A 13,658-nucleotide genomic window follows, 5' to 3' on the forward strand; every position below is an offset into this window, starting at 1 on the left:
GGCGCGCGGCGCGGGCGGCGCGGCGACGCGGACTGTCGCCTGCGAGCGGCGCACTATCGCGAGCGCCGCCAGGGCTGTCACCTCCCCTTACACTCGAGTACACAGCGGCGCGGCGCGGCCTCGTCGTCGCTCATGGCGCGCGGCGCGGGCGGCGCGGCGACGCGGACTGTCGCCTGCGAGCGGCGCACTATCGCGAGCGCCGCCAGGGCTGTCACCTCCCCTTACACTCGAGTACACAGCGGCGCGGCGCGGCCTCGTCGTCGCTCATGGCGCGCGGCGCGGGCGGCGCGGCGACGCGGACTGTCGCCTGCGAGCGGCGCACTATCGCGAGCGCCGCCAGGGCTGTCACCTCCCCTTACACTCGAGTACACAGCGGCGCGGCGCGGCCTCGTCGTCGCTCATGGCGCGCGGCGCGGGCGGCGCGGCGACGCGGACTGTCGCCTGCGAGCGGCGCACTATCGCGAGCGCCGCCAGGGCTGTCACCTCCCCTTACACTCGAGTACACAGCGGCGCGGCGCGGCCTCGTCGTCGCTCATGGCGCGCGGCGCGGGCGGCGCGGCGACGCGGACTGTCGCCTGCGAGCGGCGCACTATCGCGAGCGCCGCCAGGGCTGTCACCTCCCCTTACACTCGAGTACACAGCGGCGCGGCGCGGCCTCGTCGTCGCTCATGGCGCGCGGCGCGGGCGGCGCGGCGACGCGGACTGTCGCCTGCGAGCGGCGCACTATCGCGAGCGCCGCCAGGGCTGTCACCTCCCCTTACACTCGAGTACACAGCGGCGCGGCGCGGCCTCGTCGTCGCTCATGGCGCGCGGCGCGGGCGGCGCGGCGACGCGGACTGTCGCCTGCGAGCGGCGCACTATCGCGAGCGCCGCCAGGGCTGTCACCTCCCCTTACACTCGAGTACACAGCGGCGCGGCGCGGCCTCGTCGTCGCTCATGGCGCGCGGCGCGGGCGGCGCGGCGACGCGGACTGTCGCCTGCGAGCGGCGCACTATCGCGAGCGCCGCCAGGGCTGTCACCTCCCCTTACACTCGAGTACACAGCGGCGCGGCGCGGCCTCGTCGTCGCTCATGGCGCGCGGCGCGGGCGGCGCGGCGACGCGGACAAGCTGTCGTGCCGGCCACACAGGTGCAGGAGAGGGGACTGATGGAGCTCACACACATTCCCAGCGGGACAAGCTGTCGTGCCGGCCACACAGGTGCAGGAGAGGGGACTGATGGAGCTCACACACATTCCCAGCGGGACAAGCTGTCGTGCCGGCCACACAGGTGCAGGAGAGGGGACTGATGGAGCTCACACACATTCCCAGCGGGACAAGCTGTCGTGCCGGCCACACAGGTGCAGGAGAGGGGACTGATGGAGCTCACACACATTCCCAGCGGGACAAGCTGTCGTGCCGGCCACACAGGTGCAGGAGAGGGGACTGATGGAGCTCACACACGTTCCCAGCGGGACAAGCTGACGTGGCGGCCACACGGGTGCAGGAGAGGGGACTGATGGAGCTCATGATACAGTCCACAGGTAATTGCTTTTCCACTTTGCCGAGAGAAGAAAGCACCGGATCCAAATATTTTAAATTTAGAATTCATCAATATATATAGTTGATTGAAAACACTTGTTATGATGGTTTAGTATTGATTAGTGTTAAAGGAGCTCCAAATGACATGACTAACAATTTAGCCTCTATCATTAAGTGGCGGTGGACAGTTGCACAGCAGGATAAACATAATCTGAATAGTACCAACTAAACATTTACAGTAGACAGATAAGATAGGCCGGTACAATAGGCAACCCAACAGAAAGCGAACCAACTCGTCTCAGAACATCTAGCGATTTAGCATCCCGTTGTAATGGTTTTGCAACGCCGCGAATCAGGGGCGGCTCGGGCGGCGGAGACTCACCCCATGAACCAGTCGACTGTGTCCCGCAGGTACTCCGGGAGGCGCTCCAGCTTGGCGGATTGCTCTTCGGCTCCCGAGTCGCGAACGGAGTGCTGCACCTGGACGCCTCGGCCGCGGCACTGCTCGGTGCTGTTCAGCCACAGAGAATCACCATCTGTCCCATCACCATTAACAATGTTCGAACTGGCTCGCGATAACTGTTCACTTTACGACACTGCTAACTAGAGCGTGTCCGTCACCGAAACAAAATCTTTACGAGAACAGCTGAGTCGAACTCGCCATGTTGCGCAACTTTAACTTCATCGGAAACTAGGAGCTTATCTAAATACAGCAGCGCCGTATTCGAAAAACGATACACAATTTAATAACATTAATGTTAAATTCAAAGTTGTTTGAGATTTTAAAACCACTTTTCACTAAATACTAAATCAAAAATAAATAGGTACATTTTTCATAAATTTAATACCTACCACCGACCAATACCTACTACCTACCTACTGTATGACTGTACGTTGGTAGCACTGACCAATATTGGTAGGTACCTACCTAGCACTGACGTCTATCAAGGTCCAAGACCATAGACCATAAATCGTAGTCATATAGTAGTGATATATACTCTTTGCCACACAGATATACCCGTAGGTAGAGTAATAAAGGTAGATACAGGAACGTTTGCTTTCTCATTCACACTAAAAAGAGAGCACAGATGAAATTACTAATGGGATAAACAGAGACGCAGCTAACCTATTTTTTGTCCCTCATCGTGTAACTGGTTTTTCAAGAATACATACAACTTACATGGGCATTTTTCAAAAAAGTTGTCGGTAGCGTAATAGGAATTCCACATAAATAAAAATTTAGTTTTGCCTTAAAATGTAATTATATTGTAAATATATAGTATAAACTATATAAAAATAGTAAATTTTATTAAAAATAAATGTAATAATTGGAAATATTTTCATTTTTAACTTGATACCACCCAATTGAAGTTCCATTACGTCACTGACTTTTTATTGGATTTCCAGGGAAATAAAACAAGTTATACATTAATTATCTTTAATGTCGAAAAATTAACCAAATCAGCCTTCTAAAAATAATTAAAACTAAACATATAACATCAAATTGAACTGAAGTTTTTAACAAACATGTTCTTTAACGCTACTTTTGGATGTTTTGTACTAAAGAATTTTGTTAAAACACTGACTATTTTCTTAAAAATCTTTTAATATTAAATTGTGACAAATAACTAATTATATAAGTTATATTATACTATTATATAGTTTAGAAATGTTAATTTCTAAACATTAAAATATTTGTATATCTCTGACTTTATAGCCATTTCTCTAAAAATAAACCTTTATCAAAAATAGGACAGTGACGTATAGTGGAATACAAAATCGCGTTTAGGAAACATAAGGCATCGTGCATAATTGGTCAAAAAAGACAAAAAAATAGCATTACAAATCAAATATTATTACGTAGCTAATCATCACAGTAATATTATAAAACGAGAAGTTTCGTTTGTTACAACCTGCAGCAAAAACTGCTGAACCGATTGACATCTCTTGATCCCGAATATCCCGCAGGATAGAAATCTTTGCAAGTGAAATAGTGTGGGCTGGCTATCTAAAACGTAAATTAAATAATTATTATAACATATATTTTATAAAGTTTTTAAATTATAAAATTTAAAGAATATAATATACTGGCTGGTTCATTTGAGTGGGTCAGTAAGGGGAGGTCCTGGAACCGCTGTAGCTATGAGAAAACGTTTTTAGGAGACCATCCGTTATTTTTGAAATAATTAACATCCGCAATATTTTTACAGCGGTTTATATAGCCTAACACACCAGAATACATCATAGGTCAAAAACTTACCTCTATCTTTTTTATGTTGGTTTAAATGATGATGATGATGACAATCCAACTTCCTATGAAAACACCTTTATTGTTCCATTACGTTACTTTTCAATTCCATTCACGCGACTGTGGTTCACGGTAGCGTAATGGCGGTGACGTATACAACCCCTTAAAAATTCAAAATCAATATTACATATTAATAATCAAAGGTTAGACTGATTTAATTTTACTTTCCAAATAAAGAATAACAAATCTCTTTAATAACATACAAACACAAATGTGCAATCAAACCTTACCTATTAAAATCAGTATCGTTGTTGGAACAAATTTTTTGAACCAAGTCGACGCAACCACTTCTGTTGCGTTTTTCTGGCGACTGCTTTTGTAAAATACAACATGGCGATTACCATAGACTAATAATGTTGCCAGTATTCCGAAAATATTTTGCAAATGGTGCAATTTTCATTCGAAGACCTCGAAAAGCCGGTAGCGTAAGCGGAAATTCCACTAACACCAATTTCACGGGACAGCAAATAAATTGTATTTTTTAAATAAAATTCTATCGTAATGTCTTTGTTTTAGGGCTATAATTTGAAATTAGTATCATACTTAACTACCTCAGTGTTCAAATATTCATGAAATATTTTTGGACGGTATAATTTTTGACTCTAAACTTGACAAGGTGTTAGTGGGACATATGTCAGAAGGTACTTCCTCTATTTTATTTTTTGGTATTTTATGTTTTTAAAACTCTTAAAAATGAATTTACATATTAAATTATAAAAGATTAAATATTAAACAATATTGGTAAGCATAGACAATAGCTTGTTTTTTTTTTCATAAAGTTTGATCAAATTACCATCAAAGTGGCCGGACAACGACTTTTATAATGGGACAACTTTTTTGAAAAAAGCCCACATACAAGGCATGCAACTTTAGTTGGGAAACAAAGTTTGAGAATTTAACAACTAAACAATGGTAATAATCGCTATCACAGATGCGGTTATATTTTATTTTATTGTAATTTTTAAATGTGTTTATGGGTTTTATACCTGACAATAAAAAACTATTATTATTATTATTATATGTAACCGTGTCTGAGATAGCGTACTAGTATAATAGTACGACATACTACTAGTACTAATAGTACTATAGTCTAGCTTTTTTACTCCGTCTACGACTTAGAGTAATGGAACTGCAATGGTGGCAACATGACAGCAGGGGACAATTTACAGTGAACCATAGAGTAATAGTTACCGTAGTTTTTTTTTTTTTTTTTTTTTTTTTTGTTCTTCTTCTGGCTTTACACCATTACACGTTACCGTAGTTGGTACCTAGGTACCTACCTATTGATTTTGACGGTTTGATAGATTTGACTTTGACAGTTAGTTTGATGTTTGATAGATGCAATAATTATTGGTCTGTGGCAATAATCAACATCAAGAATCCAACAAAGACTTATATTAGCCAGTGATCTAAACACTATAAATATGGAACAAAAACAAAAAATTGATATTCCCCGCCATGTAAAGGACTTGTTGTGTAAAACGTCATATTTTAAGTCTATTTTTAATTATATATGCAATACTATAAATAAAGTGTAAAAACGTTAGACTAATTAGTTATAAGCAATTTTGTATTTTTAGAATAATATTTAGTTATAAGCAATTTTGTATTTTTAGTATTTGTAAATTTTTGAAAGGCCTTAAAGGACTGTTATCCAGGGCCGTAAAAAAAAAAATTAAAAAAAAAAAAAAACAAGAATCCAAAGGCCTTAAAGGACTGTTATCCAGGGCCGTAAAATAAATAAAAAAAAAAAAAAAAATCAAGAATCCAAGCAAACCCAAGGAGCAAGATCACTATCATATTATCATATCAATATTTTGCAGCACATGATTATGAGTTTTCACTTTTGAAGCTTGGAGACCAAGAATTATCATCGAGTCACGAGACGTGTCCGTGAGACAAGTGAGAATGTGGATCGTTGGGTCGGGTGTCGACGGGCTGGGCTGAGCGCAGCATGTACGAGGGCTCGTGCGGCGCGGCGGCCGCGGGGCAGTGCGGCGCGGCGCAGCGCGAGGGCGAGGCGCCGCCGCGCGGGCCGCCGCCGGCGCCGCCGGAGCGCGACTACAGCGGCTTCGACATCGTCAAGGCGACGCAGTATGGCGCCTTCGCGCGCGTCAAGGAGCTGGTGGAGGCCGGCTGGGATGTCAACCAGCCCGACCACGAGACCGTCACGCTGCTGCACTGGGCGGCCATCAACAACAGGTACCCCGCACATGTCGCTCTGTGTCGGACGTCCATGATGCTACGTCAAGGAGCTGGTGGAGGCCGGCTGGGATGGCAACCAGCCCGACCACGAGACCGTCACGCTGCTGCACTGGGCGGCCATCAACAACAGGTACCCCGCACATGTCGCTCTGTGTCGGACGTCCATGATGCTACGTCAAGGAGCTGGTGGAGGCCGGCTGGGATGTCAACCAGCCCGACCACGAGACCGTCACGCTGCTGCACTGGGCGGCCATCAACAACAGGTACCCCGCACATGTCGCTCTGTGTCGGACGTCCATGATGCTACGTCAAGGAGCTGGTGGAGGCCGGCTGGGATGGCAACCAGCCCGACCACGAGACCGTCACGCTGCTGCACTGGGCGGCCATCAACAACAGGTACCCCGCACATGTCGCTCTGTGTCGGACGTCCATGATGCTACGTCAAGGAGCTGGTGGAGGCCGGCTGGGATGGCAACCAGCCCGACCACGAGACCGTCACGCTGCTGCACTGGGCGGCCATCAACAACAGGTACCCCGCACATGTCGCTCTGTGTCGGACGTCCATGATGCTACGTCAAGGAGCTGGTGGAGGCCGGCTGGGATGGCAACCAGCCCGACCACGAGACCGTCACGCTGCTGCACTGGGCGGCCATCAACAACAGGTACCCCGCACATGTCGCTCTGTGTCGGACGTCCATGATGCTACGTCAAGGAGCTGGTGGAGGCCGGCTGGGATGGCAACCAGCCCGACCACGAGACCGTCACGCTGCTGCACTGGGCGGCCATCAACAACAGGTACCCCACATGTGGCTCTGCTAACGACCAAGCCACAGGCGACCGGGTCTCATCGACTTTTGATATCCATTATTTGCCGTTACATACACTACTAAACTACCTAAATTCATATAATCTTAAAATCCAAACCATTTAACCTCAACATATTATTATTATGTGAAAAGTTTTTCTAAATATTGAGGTAAAATTCTAGAATTAGAAGAAAATTAGTCAAAGTCAAATGATTTATTCAGAAGCTAACATGTTACTCTTGCTGATACTCACAATGGTTACATGTTACTCTTGCTGATACTCACAATGGTTACATGTTACTCTTGCTGATACTCACAATGGTTACATGTTACTCTTGCTGATAGTCACAATGGCTACATGTTACTCTTGCTGATACTCACAGTGGTTACATGTTACTCTTGCTGATACTCACAATGGTTACATGTTACTCTTGCTGATACTCACAATGGTTACATGTTACTCTTGCTGATAGTCACAATGGTTACATGTTACTCTTGCTGATACTCACAATGGTTACATGTTACTCTTGTTGATACTCACAATGGTTACATGTTACTCTTGCTGATACTCACAATGGTTACATGTTACTCTTGCTGATACTCACAATGGTTACACGTTATTATTATGTGAAAAGTTTTTCTAAATATTGAGGTAAAATTCTAGAATTAGAAGAAAATTAGTCAAAGTCAAATGATTTATTCAGAAGGTAACATGTTACTCTTGCTGATACTCACAATGGTTACATGTTACTCTTGCTGATACTCACAGTGGTTACATGTTACTCTTGCTGATACTCACAATGGTTACATGTTACTCATGCTGATACTCACAATGGTTACATGTTACTCTTGCTGATACTCACAATGGTTACATGTTACTCTTGCTGATACTCACAGTGGTTACATGTTACTCTTGCTGATACTCACAGTGGTTACATGTTACTCTTGCTGATACTCACAATGGTTACATGTTACTCATGCTGATACTCACAATGGTTACATGTTACTCTTGCTGATACTCACAATGGTTACATGTTACTCTTGCTGATACTCACAATGGTTACATGTTACTCTTGCTGATACTCACAATGGTTACATGTTACTCTTGCTGATACTCACAATGGTTACATGTTACTCTTGCTGATACTCACAATGGTTACATGTTACTCTTGCTGATACTCACAATGGTTACATGTAGCTGTTGATTGTCTAAAGAGTAAGTACAAGTTGGATACATGTTAATTATGTAAAGGTTGATCTAAAATTTGGTTGCGTTTTGGAGCAATGGCCGATCAACGAATGTTGCTAAAATAAAAACAATAAGAAAATGGCTGCTGATGGTATGGAAAGTAAATACTAGCCCTAAACATAGGAATTGTTGAAAAAAGTTACCAAAAATTCGATTTTTGATTTCGATTTTAGAAATATTTTTAGAACCAGCTTTGCTCCGAAACGCAACCGAATTTCTGATTATTTTTTACACAATTTGTTGTGTGAAGCTAGTACTTACTATTTATAGCATCAGCATCCATATTCCTTATCATTTTTATTTTAGCAACATGTTTGAACGGACATAGCTCCAAAACGCAACCAAATCTTAGGTCAACCTTTACAGGGTTTATATAGACATAACTAGTGCTTACTTATCACACTATCAGCAGCCATATCCATTCAACTATTTTTTTGGGCTCCATATAAGCTGATTTTTTGAACCAGCATTGCTCCATAACGCAACCAAATTTTTGGTAGGTTTTTACATAATTTGCAAGTGTAAGGCTAGCACTTACTTCCTACATAAGCAACAGCCATTTTGGTCGTTGTTTTTTTTTGCATGTACTTTGGAAGGGCGTAGCTCGAAAACGCAACCGAATCGTGATCAGTCCTTATACGGTTTGCATGAGCACAACTAGTACTTAGTTTCTATAGCATCACCAGCCATATCCGTATCTTGTAATTTTTGGTAACGATAACGCGTGTTCCAGGCGCCATAAATACTTATGTCAACCACTCTGCGCAACCAGAGTAGCATATTCGTCTTCAGAGAGTTGCCCTCTATCCTCTGAACCCAACAATATCCATATTGGTGATGGTTACCAAATTTGTTGTGACCCCCTAATCTATTTGGACATAGGCCTCCTCTAGCCTTCTGAAACTGAAAGACAAGTGGAGACTGACCAAAATTGGATAGTAGTTACAGTACATGGGACGTGTGTGTGTGTGTGTGTGTGTTGGCAGGCGGGAGATCGTCGCGTTCCTGCTGGAGCGCGGCGCGCGCGTGGACGCGCGCGGCGGCGAGCTGCAGGCCACGCCGCTGCAGTGGGCGGCGCGCCAGGGCCACCTGGAGGCCGCCGTGCTGCTGCTGCGCGCCGGCGCCGACCCTGCGCTGCGCGACGCCGAGGGCTGCGCCGCGCTGCACCTGGCGGCGCAGTTCGGCCACACGGCCGTCGTGGCGTACCTGGTGGCGCGCGGCGTGCCGCCCGACGCGCCCGACGCGGGCGGCATGACGCCGCTCATGTGGGCGTGCTGGAAGGTGGCGGCCGTGGACCCCGCGCGCCTGCTGCTCACGCTGGGCGCGTCGCCGGCGCCCGCCGACCGCGCGCACGGCAACACGGCGCTGCACTGGGCCGTGCTGGCGCGCAACGCCACGGCCGTGTCCACGCTCGTGCTGTACGGCAACGCGAGCCTGGACGCGCCCAACCTGCGCGGCGTGACGCCGCTGGCCATGCTGCAGGGCCACGCCGACGCGCTGTGGCTGGGCGCCAAGGTGGCGGAGCGCGTCAAGGAGCACGCCGCGCTCGCCTGCAAGAGGAACGTGTTCCGCAGGCTGGCCTACGACAGAGTGAGTTGCGAGTGTTCCCCATGCACGGAACAAAATGTGCCATGTCGCCGACGAAATAATGCCATTGTCGGCAAACGAGTCCCGAGGTTCGCCTCGGCGAGACGTTAAGCGGTGCGAAGCTAATATGAAAATTTCAAACTGTTTAAAAAATTACAGTTTACTAAATAAAGATTCCCAAAGTGTCTGTTTTACGAGTTGAATGTCGCAGCCTCTAACTCTTAAACGAGTTTATAAATAAATCTGAAATGTTCCAGGTGTCTAGGATATCAACGGGTAGTATGAAGTTATGTATATGTCGTAGCCGGATTCACATTAAACAAAACGCAAAAGTGCGACCTAGTGGCAAGAACACAAAATTGTATTTGCCGGCGTGCTTTTACAGAAATCATGCCGTCCACGTAGGCTCGGTTAATCTAAATATTGTGATCCTGACTTATCCGATTAATCATCATCATCATCTTTATGAAGGCAGCAGGCCTATCCCGACATATACATGTATACAAAATTGTCTATCGTTACATCGATAACTAACTCGCCGAGATCGCAGTTCCCGGAGCTTCGAACGGAAAATAATTGTTTTTCATTTTAAACATTGATTTGTTGCTCGTTTCTGGAATTCGACCGCCAATAGGTCAGAATTAATAACGATCGAAAGAAGTACTTGTGGCGCTGCATGTTTTACGATTAGTTCGCAACAGCAAAGCCTGCTGTAGAGCAGATTCGGCTGGTTTTTTTTTCAAATCGTAACTAGTATTATTCAATGTCCCACCGAACCGAACGAATCTTACATAAGCGGGAGTCCGAGCAGATTAAACAGAAAAAAGTAGTATTTGAAACTGAAGTCACTGAAGTCCGCAGTGACTCTCCTGTTGCAGAAGTTCCGCTGGTGGTGCGTGGTGAGCGTGCCGTTCCTCGCCTTCTACCTCACGGGGCTGGTGCTGGAGGCCGACGCCGCCTACCTGCTGAAGGCGCTGCTGCTGGCGGCGCTGTTCGCGCTGCTGCACTGCCTCACCAACGCGCTGCTGGACGACGAGCTCAAGAACATCTTCCCGCTCAGCGTGTACCTGGCCACCAAGCTGTGGTTCTACATCACGTGGGCCGTGTTCGTGGCGCCCGTCGTGGGCGCCGCCGCCACGGCCGCCTTCCTGCTGTGCTCGCTGGCGCTGTGGTACACCTTCCTGCGCTCCTGGCGCTCCGACCCCGGCGTCATCCGCGCCTCGCGCCAGGACAAGCTGCGGGTGAGTGTGTCGACCCTCTCGTGTGTGTCGACACTCGCCCGCCGCCCCGCTCACCGCACCCCCCTGCCGCCCGCAGACCATCGTGGAGCTGTCGGAGCGCGGCGGCGCGGACGGCGGCGGCTTCGAGCCGGCGCGCTTCTGCTCCGCGTGCCTGCTGCGGCGCCCGCTGCGCTCCAAGCACTGCTCCGTGTGCAACCGCTGCGTGGCCAAGTTCGACCACCACTGCCCCTGGGTCGCCAACTGCATCGGTGAGTGTCGCCCGCCCCCGCGCCGCCCCTCCCTCCCCCCGGCCTGCTCTCACGCCCTCTGTTGCAGGCGCCGGCAACCACCGCTACTTTGTGGGCTTCCTGGGCAGCCTGCTGCTGATGTGCGGCTGGATGCTGTGGGGCGTGTGGCGCGCGCTGGAGGCGCGCTGCGCCGGCGCGCCCGCCACGTGGCCCGCGTGCTGCCCGTGGCTGGCGTGGGTGATGCTGAACGCCGCGTTCCACCTATTCTGGGTGGCGGTGCTGGCCGGCTGCCAGCTGTACCTGGTGGTGTGCCTGGGCATGACCACCAACGAGCAGCTGAACCGCGCGCGCTACCGCCACTTCCAGGCGCGCGGCGGCCGCTCGCCCTTCTCGCGCGGCCCGCTCCACAACCTGGCCGACTTCCTGGGCTGCGGCCTGTGCGGGCTGCTGGCGCCGCGCGCGCACGACTGGGCCGCGGCCGGCCTGGACGACGACGCGCAGCACTACGTGTGACGCGGCGGCCGCTCGCCCTTCTCGCGCGGCCCGCTCCACAACCTGGCCGACTTCCTGGGCTGCGGCCAGTGCGGGCTGCTGGCGCCGCGCGCGCACGACTGGGCCGCGGCCGGCCTGGACGACGACGCGCAGCACTACGTGTGACGCGGCGGCCGCTCGCCCTTCTCGCGCGGCCCGCTCCACAACCTGGCCGACTTCCTGGGCTGCGGCCTGTGCGGGCTGCTGGCGCCGCGCGCGCACGACTGGGCCGCGGCCGGCCTGGACGACGACGCGCAGCACTACGTGTGACGCGGCGGCCGCTCGCCCTTCTCGCGCGGCCCGCTCCACAACCTGGCCGACTTCCTGGGCTGCGGCCAGTGCGGGCTGCTGGCGCCGCGCGCGCACGACTGGGCCGCGGCCGGCCTGGACGACGACGCGCAGCACTACGTGTGACGTGTCGGATAAACGGATGATGCTATTTTTGTAATTATGTAATGTTATATTTTGTACGTAGCGTACTAAAGTCTCGTCTTTGACATTAACTATTTTGTAAGACGTGTGTTTTGCAGATGGAAGAAATGAACGAATCGATATAGCTATTGTTTCGTGGGGAAACTGTATTATTATTTTCTAAATGAAATTATTTGATTTACCACCTCGTTTCCAGTACGGGGGCGTCCATAAATTACGTGAGATGTTTAAGGGGGGAGGGGGTCGAGTCAAATCTCATCTAATCTTACGTTGGAGAAAGAGGGAGTCTCGGCAAATATCACGCAAATTTTTTTCTGATTGAAACAAAAAAAAATACAATTTTGGTCCATTTTATCCAGATTGTACATGGTTAAGATATTCTATTGTTAAATTTTTATTACACTTATAACTCTCAGCAATATTGATTACTAGTCTTAACTAGTAAATAAAAGCACGAAGCAATTTTTTATTCTTTTTACAATAACAATCCAACGCGTTTACGTAAGAAACCCACGTTTTGAAAAATCTCACGTGAGATTGAGGGATGGGGGAGGGGGTTGAATAAAATCTTCGACATCTCACCAGGGGGGAGGGAGGGACAGAAAATTTAAAAAAAACACCTCACGTAATTTATGGACGCCCCCTAAACTGCTCAGCTAAGTATAATTGACGAATTTTAAAAGGAAGTGTCTAGACGGCCACGTCTGATTGTTTAGTAAATAAAAACTACCCCACCCCTAATAAACTGAGCTTTTCAAATCGGTTCCTTGCAGTAGGCACGGGTAACATTGATATAATAGCATGCCATTTACAAAGTTTATCGTAAATTTGATATAATATTTTGTAATGGGGTTTAGGGAGATCACTAAAGTAAGTGTTGTATTTGATGCGCCATGTTAAGGTACTAATAATATTTCGTTGAATGATAGCATTAAAAAAGCTAATAACTAGAAAACAGCCAGCAGGGTTATAATTATTATATTTTTACTTAACTCCTCGTGCCAGGCTAGACCCTGCCTTTTAAAAATAAACTTTGCATAATACACAGTGCAAGAAGTCTCTTTGGCTCGATGTAACAACTTTCTCATTTCTTTCTTATAATTTCTTCTTTGAATACTTAGTGGGCGTTTCGTAACACTTAGTGCGAAGCGCGACCACGCAGTTGGTGCAGGTTTGTGTATGTTTGTGCGTGTGTAACAGAGAGACGCGAGTGCGAGTGATCACGAACACAACATTACACTGCAAGTAGTAGCCAGTATTAGCACGCCAACTCGTGAGAGCGCTCGATGTAAATATTTTAAATATATTTGATCACAAATGTTCATATCTAATCTTTGTATGATACTAGATTTATGCTTCATATCGGTTAAATAATGCGAACAAAATATTCTAAACACTTATTCCTATATAGTAAGTATGTGCTTGTACTGCTCGCTACCTATAGTACTGATATACTAGCACCGGTCGCGGACCTTTGTGAAGAGCGCCATAAGACAATGTTGTAATATAAAATTAATACCAAATGCATTTGAATTAAATAAACTAAAATTATA

At 48.1% G+C, this 13,658-nt stretch overlaps 1 protein-coding gene across 2 annotated transcripts; it reads left to right on the plus strand.

Moving 5' to 3' along the window:
- Positions 1 to 5,209: 5,209 nt before the first annotated feature.
- Positions 5,210 to 13,658, plus strand: Hip14 (palmitoyltransferase Hip14). Of its 2 annotated transcripts, none has more exons than XM_034969838.2 (5): positions 5,210 to 6,029; positions 9,074 to 9,677; positions 10,553 to 10,915; positions 10,992 to 11,163; positions 11,231 to 11,767. In XM_034969838.2, the coding sequence occupies exons 1-5, from the start codon at positions 5,782 to 5,784 to the stop codon at positions 11,653 to 11,655; spliced, it is 1,812 nt and encodes a 603-aa protein (XP_034825729.1). In that variant the 5' UTR covers positions 5,210 to 5,781; the 3' UTR covers positions 11,656 to 11,767. The 2 variants fall into 2 exon arrangements, with proteins under 2 accessions (XP_034825729.1, XP_069355110.1); XM_069499009.1 differs by lacking the exon at positions 5,210 to 6,029 and adding an exon at positions 6,330 to 6,827 and having other exon boundaries at positions 11,231 to 13,658.

This window comes from Maniola hyperantus, chromosome 6 (assembly GCF_902806685.2).
Source record: "Maniola hyperantus chromosome 6, iAphHyp1.2, whole genome shotgun sequence".
In the NCBI taxonomy this organism is placed as follows: domain Eukaryota; kingdom Metazoa; phylum Arthropoda; class Insecta; order Lepidoptera; family Nymphalidae; genus Maniola; species Maniola hyperantus.

Excerpts from the sequence above, each read along its gene's own strand:
- Hip14 (XM_069499009.1), top strand. The coding sequence starts at position 6,729 with ATGATGCTACGTCAAGGAGCTGGTGGAGGCCGGCTGGGATGGCAACCA. Across the intron at positions 9,678-10,552 it reads GCAGGCTGGCCTACGACAGA|AAGTTCCGCTGGTGGTGCGT; the intron begins GTGAGTTGCGAG and ends CTCCTGTTGCAG. Across the intron at positions 11,164-11,230 it reads CTGGGTCGCCAACTGCATCG|GCGCCGGCAACCACCGCTAC; the intron begins GTGAGTGTCGCC and ends CCTCTGTTGCAG.